This window comes from Mauremys reevesii, linkage group 2 (genome assembly GCF_016161935.1).
Source record: "Mauremys reevesii isolate NIE-2019 linkage group 2, ASM1616193v1, whole genome shotgun sequence".
Lineage (NCBI taxonomy): Eukaryota > Metazoa > Chordata > Testudines > Geoemydidae > Mauremys > Mauremys reevesii.
Window position 1 is genome coordinate 201,281,593 of NC_052624.1, and position 18,521 is coordinate 201,300,113.

General features: G+C 39.4%; 1 protein-coding gene across 19 annotated transcripts in view; it reads right to left on the reverse strand.

The window, feature by feature from the left end:
* PTPRM (protein tyrosine phosphatase receptor type M) overlaps positions 1–18,521 on the reverse strand; it is a 717,223-nt gene that overhangs the window by 306,200 nt on the left and 392,502 nt on the right. For all 19 annotated transcript variants that reach the window (XM_039523703.1, XM_039523700.1, XM_039523699.1 and 16 more), the window contains 2 exons: positions 4,986–5,294; positions 103–212 (listed from right to left, as the gene is read on the reverse strand). In XM_039523703.1, the coding sequence (XP_039379637.1) occupies positions 103–212; positions 4,986–5,294 (419 nt within the window). The remainder of the gene's footprint in view (positions 1–102; positions 213–4,985; positions 5,295–18,521) is intronic.

Genomic DNA, 18,521 nt, shown 5'->3' on the forward strand with positions numbered 1-18,521 from the left:
GAAAATACTTTTATCAACAGGATGCCAATGAATCAAAATTGTAGGTAAAAATGAAACCATGATAAAAAATGTGCGTGTGAGAAACCGTATAAAAATATCTACCTCATACAAAGTGATCACACCATATGTTTGCACTGGCTCTCTCCACTGAAGAAAAATCTTCTCCTCAAAAGTACTTCCTTGGATTGATTCAAGTGGTACAGCACTTGGGACTAATGAAAAGGAAAGAAAAGAAAAAAGTACTGTTTTGGAAAGTAGCATATAGAGATGCTCAAACTAACATTTACATCCTCTAGGCATGATACCAGTTCATCAGGTTTCAATCCCCTGTTGAGTCTCTTGCATCCGACGAAGTGGGCATTCACCCACGAAAGCTCATGCTGCAAAACGTCTGTTAGTCTATAAGGTGCCACAGGATTCTTTGCTGCTGTTGAGTATAGCAGTTTACATTCTGCAGGTATAAATACTGTTTGGCAAATTGTTAAACAGATCCTGGGCAACCCTTTTCTCTTCTCTCTTTCTCCCTGGCTATAACAGGGGTATAACAGATTACGTGCCTGTTAGGAAATAACAGTCACTATCTCTTCCCCACAGAACAAAGCTAACATTATCAATGAGGTGTTCGACTGTTAATGGATACAGCTGTTAAGGAAGAAGTATAAACATATGTGCCACTTGCAGAACACTACAGTTTAAAACAGAGAAACAGCAGGGAACATAAGGCTTTTCCAGTAAAATGTCATTGATGAAAAAGGTGGGGAATTTGGCTTTTTTGCTAGGATTTAAGTGAAGTGTCTTGTTTACAAGTCAATTTTCAGTACCTCATCCTTAGCCACTATCCAACAAATTTCCTAAACTAGAAATATATGAAACACTCATCTATAACATATATAAATATACTGAGGTATAAGGTACTGTTGTAGTAGATTAAGGTACTGTAATTAGCCTGTATAAGGGCTACAGTGTCACACATGGTATTTGGACAACGATGCTGGCTGTCATTAGGACTGAAGCCTTACAATAGAGTGGGCGGTAGGAAACAGTGATGATGACAATCTGAAGACCTGGCACCTTTCTTAAGGCCTCTTATTGCATGAGACACCCATGACTGAAGAATCAGCATTATCAGAAGTGTCAGGTATCTAATATTGTCTCCTCCTATCTCTGTAGCAGTTTGCTTTCCCACACTCGCCTTAGTAGAACACCCAGAACACAGTATTTTGAGCAGGAAAATTTACACAGGGTATACGCACTCCTCTATGTAGCACATCCAGAGTCCAACCTAAGTAGCTGTGTCAGGCACTGACCAGATACATGAGGATAGAAGGTGGAGGCTATGTACCCAATGACTGAAATATTTTTTTTCAGTCTTCCCTAACAGGGAAATAATGGGATAATTTGTTTAGCAATGAATCCCCTAACTCCTCCCCATGCTTGGTCTAGCTATCCACTAACCCCTCCCATCCCTGCACACTGCCAGACTGGAAGCTTGTGTGGAACAGGACTCCACTCCGTGAAGGCTACCCCATGCTTCCTCAAATCCATCCCTTACACAGAAGAACTGTTCAGGTTCTACTGCAAAGATGGACTCTGAGGCCACAGAAGAAGGTTTCTCAATTTGCTTGCCCTTATATGATATGAACTGGCAAGACTACATCTATATAATGCTGACTTCAGTATAGGCAGCTCACTATCTGAAGCCTGCTGACAAAGTGGAGTGAATTTGGAGAACAGCACCGAAACTGATTAAGATCTGGATTCAAAGTGACTAAGAGATGAGAACTAAACATAGTTTGGCTAAATTATGAGTAAGGAAAATCAGTATGACCACCATCTACAAATGTCTGAAGAGTGTAAACCCTAAGAAGAGGGATAAATTATGTTTTGGGAGGTTAATTAAGAGTAATGGGATTAAAGCAAGAAAAGGAAAATTTGAGATGACCCTATTTCATAATTAATGAATTATATTAGATTGTGGCATACTCTCCCAAAGGAAATGGCAGAAGCCATTTCTATTGGGTCATTTAAAACTGAATTTGACTAAAAAATACACTGTAAGGAATGGTCCCGTATTGGCAGAAAGACGGACTAGAGGAGAATGTCTATAGGGCAAGTTAGTGTGTGGCCAGCCACAGTGGGGGGAGGGATAGCTCAGTGGTTTGAGCATTGGCCTGCAAAACCCAGGGCTGTGAGTTCAATCCTTGAGGGGCCCATTTAGGGATCTGGGGCAAAAATCTGTCTGGGGATTGGTCCTGCTTTGAGCAGGGGGTTGGACTAGATGACCTCCTGAGGTCCCTTCCAACCCTGAGAGTCTATGAGTATAGAGCACTAGTTTACTACACACTAAGTTGAGGAGTGAACCCTGGTACTACATAATAAAAGTTTCATACCCACTTTGATATAGTGCTGTTGCAGAGTGCCCTATGGAACTTTTAGGGTGCACACAGCACCTTAATGCACAGCAGGCTACAGTGGCTTGCCACACACAGTCTCTGTGGACAAGCCCTAACTCCAATTTCTATGACGTGCATGACTCTTTGCAAATTGAAAATTATTAGGTATTGGAACACAGCTACTTTTGCAAGGTAAAAACTTGCTCCTGTATTCCAATATGTAGGTGCATGTCAAAATATCTTGCAAAATCAACATACATGGCACAGTGTAATTCAGTGTAGATACAAACCTTTCTTCTACGCCTTCTCTTCAATAAGTTATTTGTAATAGAAAATCAAAGAGTGCTGAACCTTGTCAAATAACACGTTAAATAACATGATGTAAAAATGGCTGCATAAGAAAAAGGGCCATTTCATCCTTAAACTAAAGGATTCTCCCTTTCTAGTCTCTTTTTGGGGCATGAGTAATGTATCTAAAAGAAAAAGGAGTGTATTCTTTGCAATTACGGTAGATCCAAACTTCAAGTTTTTCCAGAACAATTTCTAGGATCAGGGCTTTTATGGGCTATTCTATATCATGGTAATTGTACATTTTGAAATGGTTTAAATTCTGTTTTCTCCGGTTCCTGTCTTTGCCGAGACATGCAGCAGTCAATAAAAAGACAGTATGGTGTTTTGGCTTTTTGAGGAGCGGGCAGAAGAGGTCTGCAATAAATTAGTAGAGGTGGGGTCTTGGTTTTTAGGTTTAAGGAATTACCTTGATCTACACAAACACTAAAACTTTCTTGACATAATTATACATATCTACGTGTTTGATTTGGTTTGGTAGGATCTGAACCTTTCAGTCTTCTGCTATTGTTGTTTCTAACTAAGAATATTTGGAAATAGCAAATATATGTAATTTTTTGGTCTTCATAATATGTAAGACTGCAAGAAAAAAAGGGGCTTTACTTCAAGACAACAGAATAAGTCATCCCTGAACAGCCACATTCTCTTGAGAAATAAGAGGACTTTTGCAATTCTGCAATGGCCAGAAAAAATGTTTTAGCGTTCCTCTGTTAAAAGGCAAGCTATTCATGTAAATGGAAATACGGGAAACAATCATGTGTCTCTTTTAAAAATGCACCACAGAGCAGTACAATGATAATGATTTGGGCTAATGATATTCCTTGTTGCATTATGGATGGATTTATACAGAGTAGCTACTAGAGCTTACTGCGAATGTTTATCGAGCTCTCTCTCTCTCTGCATTCTAGGGCCATGTTTTTAGAACTGTATTCACAAAAATGCATGCACAAATACTGTAACAACAAATAGAGTCATGATAATTGCATGCCTCATATGACACCAATGATTAAAAGAACTGGCCGAAAAGCTCTCTCAAGCTTTGGTGCTGATTTTTAACAAGTCTTGGAACACTGGGTAAGTTCTAAAGGACTGGAAATCAGTAAATGTTATGTCAATACCTAAAAAGAGTAAACTGAAAGACTTGGGTAACTATAGGCTGCTAATCCCGGGCAAATCACAGAATGGCTGATATGGGACACAATCAGTAAAGAATTAAAGAATGTTACATAATTAATGCCAATCAACACAGTTTAATGGAAAATAGGGCTTGTCAAACAAACTTGATATAATTTTTGATGAGATAAGAAGTTTGGTTGATAGAGATAACTGTGTTGACATAATATACGTAGAATGGCATGTGCCTTTCATAAGTCTGATTAAAAAAATAGCACTATACAAAATCAGTGTAGCATACATTGAATAGCTAAAAACTGGTTAACTGGTAAATCTAAAAAATTTATTGTAAATGGGAAATCATCGTTAAAAAGGGGTGCTTCCAGTGGAGTCTTATAGGTATCTGTTTCTGGCCCAATGCAATAGCTGTTTGTAATATTTATAATGATCTCAAAAAAAAATAAAAATCATTGCATTAAAAATTTGCAGATGGCACACAAATTAATTGTGTGGTAAATAATGATAGGACAGATCAGTTATACAAAGCTTTCTGGGTCAGTTGCCAAATCGCATTTTAATAGAGCCAAAAACAAGGTTATATACATCTAGGAACAAAGAATGCAGGTCACACTTATAGGGTGCAAGACTGTATCCTGGAGTACGGTGACACTGAAAAGAATGTGGGCGTTATGGTAGATAACAGCTGAACATGAGCTGCCAGTGGCATGCTGTAGCAAAGAGAATTAATGCAATCCCTGGATGCAAGCAGGGTAATATCAAGTAGGATTAAGAAGATGGTATTACCTCTGCTCAGGGCATTAGCAAGACTGTTATGTCCAATTCTGGTGTCTACATTTCAAAGAAGATGTTGAAAAAATGGAAAGTGTTCAGAAAAGAGTTTCAAAAATTATTTTGAGATCTGGAAAACATTCCTTATAATGAGAGACAAGAAAATCTCTTTAGTTTATCAAATAGAAGGTAGAGAATTGACTTGACCATGGTATATAACTGCCCATATGGAAGAGATTTCTGATAGTAATCTAGCAAAAAAGGGCATAATGAGATCTAATGGTTGGAAGCTGAATATATTTTTTAATATATTTGTTCAAAGTAGTAAATGTAAAAACTCACCATCTTCATCAGTTTGTACTACAAGTTCTTGGCTTTCTTTTCGTCCTTCCGGATTCATGAGAACCAGTTTTACACTGACGTTCGTGTAGGGTGACAGATTGGTAATCGTGTGCTGCGGGTGTGAACTTTCCGTATCCCAGCTTACTTCCTCTCTGACTTGCTCTTGTCCTCCAGCTTGGTAGCGGTAATGGACCGTGAGGTTATATCGATGGCAACGTGTTACATTGTATCCAAATGGCTCCCAACGAATAGTGATTTGCCGGGATTTGATCTCCAAAACCTCTAGTTTTCGTGGCCCACGCATTGGATCTGTAAAAATATCCATATGATTCTGATGTACTATTTGTGCATATTACCGTCAAAAAGAAGAAACTGATACACAGTTCTGTATTATATCCTTGTGAATATACACACACCGCTAGGAAAGTGTGAAAGGAGAATAAAAACAGATTGGATAATTATATTTTGATTTTTTTAAACCAGAGCAATCACTGATCACAGAAGGGAGAAGTATCTTTGATAAAGAAAATGAGAGAAGATATAATACAAGACAGATAAAAAGAGAGAGTATAACAAAAACCTTTAAATATGTTTAAATGAAAAGATGAAAATTGAGAAACAAATGTTAATAAAGAACCTCCATGATGTCAAATTGCTTTTACAGAATTTAGAAGTATGTTCGTTAATACATTCACTTTCTTATATTTGTGCTAGCATTTTTAAAGTAAGAAAGACATTGAAAAGTAAAGCAAATATGTAAAGCAGAAGGTAATTTTAAAGGGAAACTTTCCAGTAAATGACAAACTTCTTCCCAAGGAGAGTTTTTATACAGAAAAACATTGATTTTTAAAAGTAATTTCTTTATTCGTCTCTCTTTTTTTCAATCAGTTAGACAGAATGCAATTAATCAACAAGCAATCTGGTTAGGACCCGAAGCAAATACTCCTAGTTCTTGCAAATATGCTATAGTTTCTTTAATGATCACAAGGAGTCAAGGCTTTGGTTTTATATCTCATCCAAAAGATGGTAAATCAAGCAGCACAAGATACCACTTTAGGACACTTGTTCTGTAAAGATTCAGAGGGCAAACATATGAAACCTGAGTCACACACACACCTGGGTTTTCCCTTGGGTCTCCAAACCAACATCTGGACAAGAGCAACCTTCTGATCTGATAAGATCATAGCCCAGGGATATATGGCTGCATGCAAAGCAGAGGAAGACTAGCTGCTACTTGATCAAAGGATGCTGCTTAGAGAATCAACACTCTCTCCACTCACACTGGCACAAGCAATGAGAGATTGGGATGGGAAATGAACCCAAATTTCCATCACAGAACAGCACTATGCTGGCCTGCACTTGCCCTGCATTTGTAGTGAATTAACTATGTATGCAAAACACGTCATTAGTGGAGCTATTACACATATTTAACAATAATCTTTTTTTTCATATTGGAGCCCTCAATGAGATTAAAGCCAATGTCTAGCTTTATCTATTGCTTCACTAGTTAAATGCTCAGAAGAGTTTTAATGAGCTAGAAACCTCTCATACATAAACAAATTAATATGCATCTTCCCTCTCTTATGTTTATTAATCAACATGTTTTCACCAAGAATGTTCTAAACACTTTCCTCAAAATTTCATCACTTTTACCTGTTAATAAGATCCCTGCATGCTAAATATATTTCTTCAAAGATATTATTCATCTCTCTTAACTCCTTCAAGAAAAGGTGTTAAGATATTGCATGCTCTCTGTATAACCTACAAAGATCTCAATGTTTTTTCCTTCGTACTTTTTATTGCTGTGAAAAAATAGATAACCCCTGGTTCCTTTAAATCTTTCAGATATTAATTTATTAATTGCTGATGAACTACATAGTCTTGACTAGCTTTGCAGAATATTTTTTAATGTAGGCAGCCAATAAGTTTCACATTGCATTTGTCAACTGGCAACCAGACACCAGAATGAATTGAACTAAATAATACATTACCACACACCCAGTGACTAGACTCACTGGGCCAAATCCTCAGCTGGTGTAACCTGGTATGACTCCATTCACTTCACTCAGTGACTAAGGTCATTTACCCCAGCTGTGAATTTGGACCACTGGGTTTAAGTTTTGTATGCTACCACATTAAGCTAGTGAGAAATAACCTCCCCTCACCCTGCCCCCAAAATCAGTCTGGATAAGCCCCCAACAGTTTGAACATTTTGCTAAACTTTTATGTCTACACAATTTAGCCAGAAATCTCCTGAGAAAAGGTGCTCTTCTCTTAATTCCTATCTCAGTTTCCAGCATTTTGATTCAGATTGAGCGGGGAATACTGAAACAACAGCATTTCTTCTGACATTTTGGAACTTCCACTGCCATTTGTGGTTGGAACCAACTAAGTGTACACAATAGGTATGAGAAACTAGAAGAAAATGCTGATTAGAACTTTTTGAACTCCAAAGGAAACTAGGGTCTGATTTCACTTTGTGTTTTAACCAAAGAGTCGGGTCAATTTTTTCATTGTTAACTAAAATGTGGACCAGTATACAGTGGTCAAAGGAAACAGCTAGTCTATCAAAAGATCCAAAATAGCTTAGCACCAACAGGTAGGTGCCCTACCTTGTATATACCTAAAAGTAACATTTTCATTTATATGGTACTAACACCTAAAGCACAGCACATGGCTTCCAATAATGTGGAAGTGTGTTCACTTTATCCTTTGGATATCTGAAGTGAAATATATTCAGGGTACTAGGAGAATGACTAGAGGAATCAGGGGATGAATTTTGCTGCTATTTTGTAAAACTGAGATTCAACTTAACTAAGATTTTATGATAATCATATCTTGTTTTAGTTTTCAATGGGATTTTTACATTCACTCTTTCTGATGGGTCAATTCCCAACTTTAAATGAAGTGAAATAGCACCAATTAGAAATTCAGTAGTGACATTTGCTTTTGTGCTCTTGAGAGCTGCATTGATGATCCCTGCAGCACATGAAGGCCATTGTCCTAGAACTACACTGTATTGCATAAATTGACAACTTCATAATTCACAGTGCTAATCAGAATTCAAACCACATTTCTTAGACTAGAAGACAAATACAGTATTTCCAACATAAGGCTTACATGCAATTACTATAGTTTTATATGCAACATATAAATCTCATAGGGTTAGATAATAGGGTAATTAATTATAATTTCACAAATAGAAGACTAGAACTAATTGTTAAAAATTTGTTTTCTTTGCACTTGGTAAAACTCTTCTTGTGGAGATTACAAAGCTAGACCCTTCTACTCACACTGCAGCTCCCTGGATAAACTGACATTATGTTGTTCCTCAGTATTCTGGCTATTATGATAGGCCCCATTGGCATGAATCATGAGGCAAGCTGGGACAATCTGGGTCTACTGACTCATGATAAGAGAGTAGGATTGCTTCCCTAAGGAGTGCACTGTCTGTCATGCCTGAAGTTTAGTCAGGTAGTTCTTACCAATTCCCCTGATGGCGCCTGCAGCATTTTTCATACTGCTCTCTTTCTGCCACTTTCAGCTGGGTATCAAGCAGTGAAGTCTGACAGTTGCAGCTCTGAGCTGTGGGACCAGCAAGCCCAGTTCTAGCCCCTGGCACTGTAGCATCCCATTTAATCAGTGATCCTAGCATCTTCTACATTCAGCATCGTTTTCCTGAGAATATGGAGCAGAAACTGACTGATAGGAGCAATTTCCATTGCAGGTTCAATTCACTTCTTATTTCTCTGGAATTTCAAACTTTACCTGCTATTACACCAACAGCATTTTGTCTGGCTCTACTGAAAAAAAGGACAGGAGACTCTTGATATGGATTTAATCAGGATGTAATTTTATTATTAGATGTCTGGGACTACCCAGCAGTTAAAAGTGTACATTGCAGCCAACTCCACATTCATTCAATAGCTGTCCAGGGGCTTCCACCAGCCCTCCCTTCATTTTTCATCCAGGTACCCCAGCTGGGACCTTACCATCGACCTCCCTACCATCCTTGTAGAAGTTTTAAGGTGGGCTATAAGAAAGGGGTGGTTGGCTCCCTGACATATCATTCATAGAAGCCTCAACCCCCTCCCTCCTGTTCTGTTTCTTTAATCAGCACCTCCTTTTAAAGTTCTTTCCCAGGCCATTTATATGGTCACTGGATGCCTTCCCTATGGAGTACCTGCACAGACGTCTGCCCCACACTTTCAGGGTGGGAGTTTCCAAGAGTTTCGGCCAAGCCCGAACGTCTACACTGAAATTAAGTGGCCCCTTTGCCCAAGCACCGCAAGCACTGTTCCCTACCTGTAATGGGGCGGGCGGGCGGGCGGGGGGGGGGGGGGGAATAAAGCTTCCCTGGGTGTCAGAGGGTGCTTGGCATAATTTTATGAATCTTTGTATGGCACTCAAATACTAGAATTCTGGGGGGCTGGGTGGGGGGAGAAGTGATAAGCAGAGAGACGCCTTGGTCTTGAATTGATCCTGCAAGCTCCTGCTCACTGTGGCCTGATCCAGGAACACACTTAAGCAGGTGCTTAACTTTAAACATGGGACTACTCACATGTTTAACTTGAAGCATATGTTCTAAGGGCTTGCTCTGCATCACTGAAGCCAATGGAATTTTGCCACTGATTTCAGTGAGATCAGGCTCTTTAGTCCTTTGTTGGATCAGAGCCACATTGTAGCCGTGAAGATGGTTGCTAAGTAGAGATGGAAATTTCAGAATTCTCTTCAGATAAACTCAACAAGTTAAATAAAAAGATTAAAATAAACAGATACTACTAATAAAACTCATACTCTTTACCTTGCATACAGGGATACAATAGGCGGGGGAATATGGTGTATCTCCTGTAACAATTGCTAAAATGTAGCAACTTCTTTCTTTCTTTCTTACAAAGTCTCAATTTTTATGAGGAGTTTCAAACTCTGGTCAACAGCAAGGATTGAATTACTATGTACAATATTTTACCTTTCAATTCCTCTAATCTGACTTTACTCTAATTTGTACATGCTTGAAAAGTATGCTGTTTGAAGCTGTTTACAAACCTGGGAAAATGGTTTCATGAAAGACCACATTCAACTGTGATGGACTGATTGTTATACTGTAATTATTCTTGCGTGTGTTCATCAACAAGACATTTTAAAAAGTGCTTTCCTTTGTTTAAAATAGTACATGATTTAACAGCTCTTACGATGAAACCTGGGTTTTCCCACCATTTTAATCTGCCAAAGCAGCTCAGAGAACGCAGGATGAGAAATGATGTACCATATCTTTAGCTGGTGTAAACTTGCATAGTTTTATTTAAGTTCAATAGAAATACACCACTATTACACGAGCTGAATATCTGGCCACAGGCTTCAATTCTGCAAACTCATGTGATTAGTACTTACAAAGGAAGGCAGTTAAGGATTTGCAGGATCTGGTCATTAATTTGGAAGAATTACTGTTATTTAATCACAGACATCCTATAAGAGGATTTTAATAGTATAGATAGGATGAGTGCTACCTTAAAGAGGTTAATTAGTGTCTTTTATTTGAAGAGATCAGGAACATGAAATGTAGTGTCAGTCTTCTTGGCAAATCACATTTTCCTTTTCTTTTACCTAGGACTATTTTGCCAAAATGTAAAGAACAAAATCTGACAATTCCTCTTTCAAACCTATTTTATCCCCTCTCTGTCTTCACCACTTAACCTTCAGCATGGTTTCTCTAGTTACACGGATTTCTGTTATTCCATCCCCTATCACTGCTTCTCTGGAAAGTGTGGGCAAGGGATATTACACTGTCCTTCATCTCTATGACATGACCATTCTTCAGTGTTCCCTGACGTGACTTTTAAAGTCTGCTAACAATGCTGAATCTCATATGGAGCAAAAAAGATGGATTGATTTAGCAAAATAAATAGCAGCGGTTACTTGTTTCTTTTTGTTATTCCACAGTATAGTAAAAACTGTTCCCAAATTCACCATTCCAGATAGAGTTTTGTGTTGACAGACACACCTCCTTGACCCAGCAAATCATTGTGTGTTAATGAACATATTCTATGACTTTTACCAATCCCATTATTGTGGGCTGCTACATACCATGGTTATGTCAACATTTCCCCACTAGAACACACAAAAATCACTGGGACTCAATCCATAACACAGAAGCAAGATCCTCATTTTACTTCTTACACATGCCTATAAAAAGTACGGCTTCAAACATTCTCACTGCAGAGGTCTAGAAGAAATGCAGTTGTCATCCTTTCCTCCTACCTTAATGTCAAGTGCCTCACTTTCACAATGCTCTTGAATGCTCCCCAAAATGGCTTGGGTTCCCTGGGCAGCTCTTATTACTGCCAGGCTCCGGCTGCTGGCCTGGCCAGCACCTCAGGAGGGCGAGGCCTTGTGGTGATGAAGGGGCTAAAGAAAATATGGGCACCGCCCCTGAGCCTCGTGCAGTTGTGGAGCGGTGCCACATGGAATCCGGGACAAACGCTGTTCCAGAGACATTCAGACCGGGACTTGAACTCTGCATTTTGGGACTAATCTGCCGAATTCAGGATGGGTGGTCACCCTTCTGAGAGGAGGCCTGTGTTATGGGAGCATCCCTCTCTGCTAGGGACTCTTACCACATTTGGGGAGGCAGGGACTCACTAAGGAATCATTCCCATACACAGAGCTATACCAACACCTTTATTAGCATGGACAGAAGCCCCATGGTCATTGGGAAAACAAATGAACAAACTAGTTAATGGGACTATGGCATAAATAAAAAATGACGCAAAGGACTCTCCCTTCATCAGTCATAAACAGTCTTGACAGTTTCTCCAGCCTTGGCTCCTCAGCCCTCGATTAGGGTACCTCCTTCCTTTAGAGCAGTGGCTGCCTCTAACATGCAGGGAACCCTCATAAGGACTACATGCTCAGGCTTCTCCCTGGGCCACTGCCCCATCTCCAAGCTCAGACTCTTGTCCTGCTTTGTCCTTGTAGCAGCAGCACTACTCTCACTCTTCCTGCAACCCACACAATCCCTTCCCAAAACGGCAACCCCGTCCTCCAGTTGGAATAGAGTTGGCAGGTGGAAGCAGGGGCGGGATTTCCTGCCAAATCTCTAGCTGACCAGGGCTCTGAGGGAGGAGAGGTCAGCTCCTCCAATCTGCCCATCCCATAGCTAATGAGGGCAGCCTTCACAACACTGCTGCTGATGTGGGGACTCTATGCTGGGGAGACAGAGATCCCTGCAATATATTCCTACATCTGCCATCGAAATGATCTACAAACTTCACTTAGTTATACCCCTACTACACTGTATGATGTAACGAAATATGATTACTTCTAGTTCATATATAAAGAAACGGAGGTTCAGAGATACTAAATGATTTGCTCAAGGTCACAAAGCATGACAGTTTCAGAACAAGGATTAGAAACCTCTCCCCACCAGAATTTAGCACCCCACGTAGGCTTCTTTCAGTATATACCCAGGACTGGCCAGTCCCCAAATCTGGGGATAGAAAGTGCGGCAAAATACAAACGTGTGGCTCAGCCAAACCAACTGAAAAAATAAGTAAAATTCATAAAATAAGAGCCAACTGGAATCTTCACTTATTATGCCTGAGAACTGACCTTTGAGATTTGAAAGAGTTTGAACAAAAAAGTTTAAAAAACATTTTATCATCACACGGTTCTGCAATTCTTTTCTCCATCCTGGACCAGAAGCATTAATTCAGACATACCACAAGGAGGACTCTTCTTGAAACATGTTTAGCTTGTACAGAAGCTGGAAGTCCAGGAAATCTGATGACAGAATCATGGTCTCCCCAAGATGTCTAGCCATGTATAGAAGGCCCATTAGAAATACATAATAAGCATGCAAGCTTTTGAGATTGCCCTTTACTGACGAAAAACAGATGTTATATCTGAATGGAGCTATCTAATAATATACCACCAAAATTGCTCAATACAGGGAAACATGAAACAGTGAAAAAATCCCAGCAAGAAACAGCTTTTTTAACCTTTTTCATCTCACATCCTCCAATTCATGGCAGCACATACCCCTCAGGCATGTGTCCTCCAGGCTGAAATTCGCAGTCGTAAAATATTGGTGTAATCATCAATAATTCCCTTTTTAAGTCAGCAGTATTTTCATATATGCCATTTCTTTTCAGTGTGTTCTTCCATCAGAAATCTACTGATTTCGTTGAGGACTTTTTAGTCTATATAGAACTTAAATATGAACCAAAGCCAAGTGACTAATATTTATTTTGTTATTGCCATTTTATAGTGATTTTAGAGAGTGACTCATTTAAATTCTAATGTATTTTAAGAAAGAATGAAAGAAAAACATAATTCAATATATTTTTCTCAAATTACCTCCATTGCTTGATTGCTCCTCTACAATCAAAATCAGGTTTTAACTATGCATGATACAAACAAGATTACATTTTGAATCTGTAACAGAGAATTTAGCTGCTTGTTTAAAATGACATACCTAGCAATTCAGTAATCACTTTATAATAACCCCTTTCATTTCCAAATCTACTTAGACATCAGCCAGTAGTGAAGAGAATGCTGCAGAGGTTTTTACAAGTACACATTAGTTTTACATTTCATGACAAGCTAATTCTAGAGAGTTCGAATGACAGACAAGCATGTGCTCTTATGGTTTTCTTTCTTTTGCTTGAAGGAAACAGGCATCTAACTGATAAATGAAAAATAAAGGAGTGCAGACATATACTTTTCACTTCACATGTATGTCAGTGACAATTTACCCCAAATGCACCCCTGGTGCCATGGTGACTATGCAAATCGACAAGAAATAAAAAGACACTGATAATTCTCTCTCAGCACAAATTAGGAAGAACTACTACAACACAAAGGTGACTCCACTGCTCAAGAACATACTTACATAGTATGATTGTCAAGTCTTCAGTAGAGATTTGGCTCATTGAAATCAATGGACTCATTGAAATCAATGGAGCTATGTTGATTTACACTAGCCAAGGATTTGGGGTTAACTCTGTTGACTGACAAATACTGATGCTGACCCTCTGGGTTAAGGCTTTTGGAAAATGTGTAAGCAGCTAGAAATAAAGAAAACCATTCAAGTTATACTAGAGATAATGCAGGCCCTGAGTCCATAATTATGAAAGCCATTCACACCCTGCCACTGTGCACTCATTAGGCACACATCTTTAAACTCACCACATGTTAAGGAATACTGAGAACACTCTTGGGCCAACATACACTGTTTTATAAAGCTCATATTGCACCAACCACAGTGTACAGTGAGATGGAAATGGCTCCTACATACTTATACTATTGGATGATATGGACACTAACAGTATAAAATCAAGGTGCTATGCTAACACTCGTTAATATTAACAGTAAAGTATGCACCTTGCATCTGAAGGTGAAAGATGTAATATTGCACTCCTAATTAAACAACAGAAAAACCTGATTTCAATAAATTATTACAGCAGTGATTGGGGTTGTTTTTTTGGGGGTGTGTGTGTTAAAATTTAAGGTACGACATTTCAGATTACTATGAAAATCGCCTGGAACAAATTATAAACACTGGTGTAAATGAATTTGGCTTTTGGCTGTGCAGAGACACAGAGGTTGTTTATTATATTGTGCAAAAATAAATGGGAGAGGCTGTGTCATAGATCAGTCAGAAGATGATGTAGCAGGGTGTTCTAGCTATCACTGAAGTCTGTTGCTACCGACAAACTAAATTAATTCAGAGCTGTTATCCACAGCAATGTTAGTTAAATTGGGGATTTAAGACAGGACTTCATTGAACCTAAGTGACAGGACTGCATGGTCATATAAATCTATGTAAAAGAGAAAATGTCACCAATTAATGCTACTCATATAGGAAGAATATTTAAAATTTTTCTAATCTAATATGTGCAATCAACCTTAACCAAGAGATATAGAATGAAATCAGCCTTGACAAATAACTCTCAAATGGATAAAACTGATAAATGAATAGGATTCTCTGGCTCAACCGATAAAAGAAACTTTTAGCTTTAAAATACATATGTCACAAGTGAACAGAACATTCTTTCTTTCCCTACTACGTAATTACATATGAACTTTTTAAAGTATCTAGATACAAGATAAAATGAGAGAGAATTACTGAAGGATTCAGAAAATGCGAGATTAAAAATAACTTTTCCATTCACTACACAGCAAAGGCTCTTTCCCCACAACTACTTACATTTTAAATTTATTTATTTATTGGGGGTAAGAGCTTCTGAGACTCAGAGCCTTAAGGTTCCCTTACACTTTACACCTTTTGCCTCCCCCACATCTCATCCTCTGGAAGGACTGGACTTGTCTAACTTCTGGAGCCTATAAACAAGGAGCATACATTTGCTAGAGGGTTGCTAGCTACAGAGTAATGAAAGGTGGTATCCCACCCCTCATCCCAAGACTACCACTAGGAAGACAATGTCTTTGGACTATGCTGAGCCCGTAACAAAACTGGGAGTAAGACTATGATCTGAAGTGTTGAACTCTGACTCCTCACTCAGGCCAGCTCATTTGATAAGAGTATTTTTTTTTGCATTTTTATAAAAACAAAACATGTATTTTTGGTATTTTATCTGGAATATTTACAATACTTAGGCTGCTTCAATTAACTGAAATTTAAAATAAAATTAACATGAACAGTAATTCCTTTTAAAACTATTTTTTTTTAGTTTTCTTCCCTTGCCTTCTGTGTATCAGACCACTTCTTATGAAAGAGAGCCCTTGTGGATCATTTTCCCCATCCCATTACTAGCGCAGCATTGCCGACTCCAAGGAGTCAAAAATCATGCATCAGGCCTTGAAAAATCATCCTAGCTTAAAAATAATGAACTTTTAAAAATAATTACATTTTGGGTTTGGGGATTTTTTTGCCTCTGGTGATTGAGCTTTTAAGGGGTCATGTTTTCAAGACTTTCTCCACAACCATGGTGGTTAGAAACTTTCTTCTTTAAAATAATGGAAGTTGAGATTCCCATATAATCACATCACTCTAGAGATATTTCTACATTGCAATAAGAGATCCACGTCACTGCCAAAGCTGGCCTGGGTCAACTAACTCACACTTGCGGGCCTCAGGACTAAAAATTACAGCGTAGACATTCGGGCATGGACTGCAACCCAGGCTCTGACTCCCAGCGAGTGGGGTGGGTCTCAGAGCCTGGGCTCCAGTCTGACCCCAACCATCTACACTGCTATTTTTAGCTCTGCAGCCTGAGCCCTGCGAGTCTGAGTCAACTGACCAGGCTCTGAGACTCAGTGACATAGGATTTTTATTGCAATGTTGACGTTCCCTAGGAGTTGGGACTTGAGGAAAAACACCAAAATACTAAGACTCATGATAAAATTGTGAAAGTTGGTAATATTAAAATAGCATTCACAAAAGAACGTGAGGACAGATGAAAATAAGCTTGCTTTCATGTGATATGCATCACTAGTTAGGTAATGCCCTTCTTGTCCCGCACTCTCAGTCTTGAACCTGTGTTATTTCCTCCCTATTGGTGTAAGATTCATATTTATTAAGACCAAATAGTCCCTTGTCTGAAACCTCCACTGCTCAAATCTCTACAAGTCACATTGCAGTTGGCTATGTCCTCTTGTGTGTTTTCTACCCTTCCAAATTTAGTGTTGACAAATAAATTGAACAGTGGTTGGATTTATTCTAGAACCACACCTGACAGAGAAAGACATGAAGCAGCAATGGAAGATTCAGAAAAGTGGGGGTGAATGGGGATACACTCAGGTGGTTAAAAAAAAAATTCCCTGGAAGCCTCAAAAGAGAAAAGAAGCCAGGTCTGAGTTACAGTTAGCAGGAAGTTTAATAGTTTGAAGACTGACAGATGATTTACCATTATGATAAAAGCAGCTCCAGGTTGACCACAAGCCCTACACAGTTTGACGAAAGGGTGGAAGGGGAGACGTACACAGCCACCAAGGTTTGACTGGTGGAGTGGAGCTACTGGACTGCATATGAAAGCAGTTACATAATGCTGGCAACTGTCTGCTTGTATCATCAGTGACCCACGATCCAAAGTCCATTAAACTCTGTTTTTCTCAATTGAACTAAACTAATGGAAAGTAATTGCTACTCAGGAAAAGGCCGCTTATGAAGTAATACAAAAATGAACACTTCACAAAAGGGACTATTTTTATATTCCTCTATTTTCAACTTATACATTGCTGACGTGTTGCAAATGATTTTTTTTCTTCTACTAGAAGGGGTTTCTGACCACAGGCTCTCTCCTGCCTGCGTAGGATATGTATGCAAGAATCATCCAGGCAAGAACTTCAAGATAACTGCTACAAATCTCTGTAGTTCTGGAGTAAATCCAACCATTGTTGAAGTTTACAGCATGTATTAATTAAGGCCTTGCATTCCTCTCAGAAACCTGGAAGGACAATTTTGTAAATTAAGATACAGGACTGGGAAACACAAGGCCTGATTCTTTCTCCCCAAGCTATGCAACAGCCCTGCCATATTTGGGAAATCACTTAATCAGTCAGTGCTTCAGTTTCCTTATGTGTAGAAAGGGGATAAAATCTATCTACGCTATAAGGGAACTGAGAGGGTAAGTTAACATGTTTGTAAAGAGCACTGAAATCTTTAGCTATAAGACAATATAGATGTGTAAAATATAACACTTTAATATTTAATAAATATTTATACATACTGAATAAATAACACACATTTGTCTGAAATACAAACCCGTCAGATCATGAGCTGCAACTGAGTAGTACATAGTGCAGCCCAGGAGGGAGGTGGGCATAGGTGCTGTGTGGTGGCATTCAGTGAAGATCAAAGCAATCTGAAGGCTGCTGTAAACTTTGCTGGTTGCCAGCAATCCCAAGAGGCCTTTCTGGCTGCTTCAGGTCATTGTGAGGGGTATCCTGGCTACGTGCCCTTTTTATCCAGCAATAACCACAGCTCTGCAAGTAAGCACCCTGGCAGGCTGGGCCAGTTTGTTTACCTGCCACGTCTGTGGATTCGGCCGATCGCAGCTCCCACTGGCCGCAGTTCAGCATCCCAGGCCAATGGGGGCGGCGGGAAGCTGCAGCCAGCATATCCCTCAGCCCACGCCAGTTGCTGCTGAATGGGGCAAGTCAGTAACCAAATGGATGCAATGCATTGGTCAGCTGTAGCGATTGAGGGGAGTGGTCTGTCGACACCTCAACCAACATCAAACTGATGTTTTGAGGTAGATGGTTGCGATGTAACCTGATGGGTCTCTGGATTTCTTTCTCTGAGACTCATAAGAATGGCCATACTGGGTGAGACCAAAGGTCCATCTAGCCCAGTATCCTATCTTTCGAGAGTGGCCAATGCCAGGTGCCCCAGAGGGAATGAACAGAACAGGTAATCATCAAGTGATCCATCCTTTGTCACCCATTCCCAGCTTCTGGCAAACAGAGGCTAGGGACACCATCCCTGCCCATCCTGGCTAATAGCCATTGATGCACCTATCCTCCATGAACTTATTTAGTTCTTTTTTGAACCCTGGTATAGTCTAGTCATAAAAA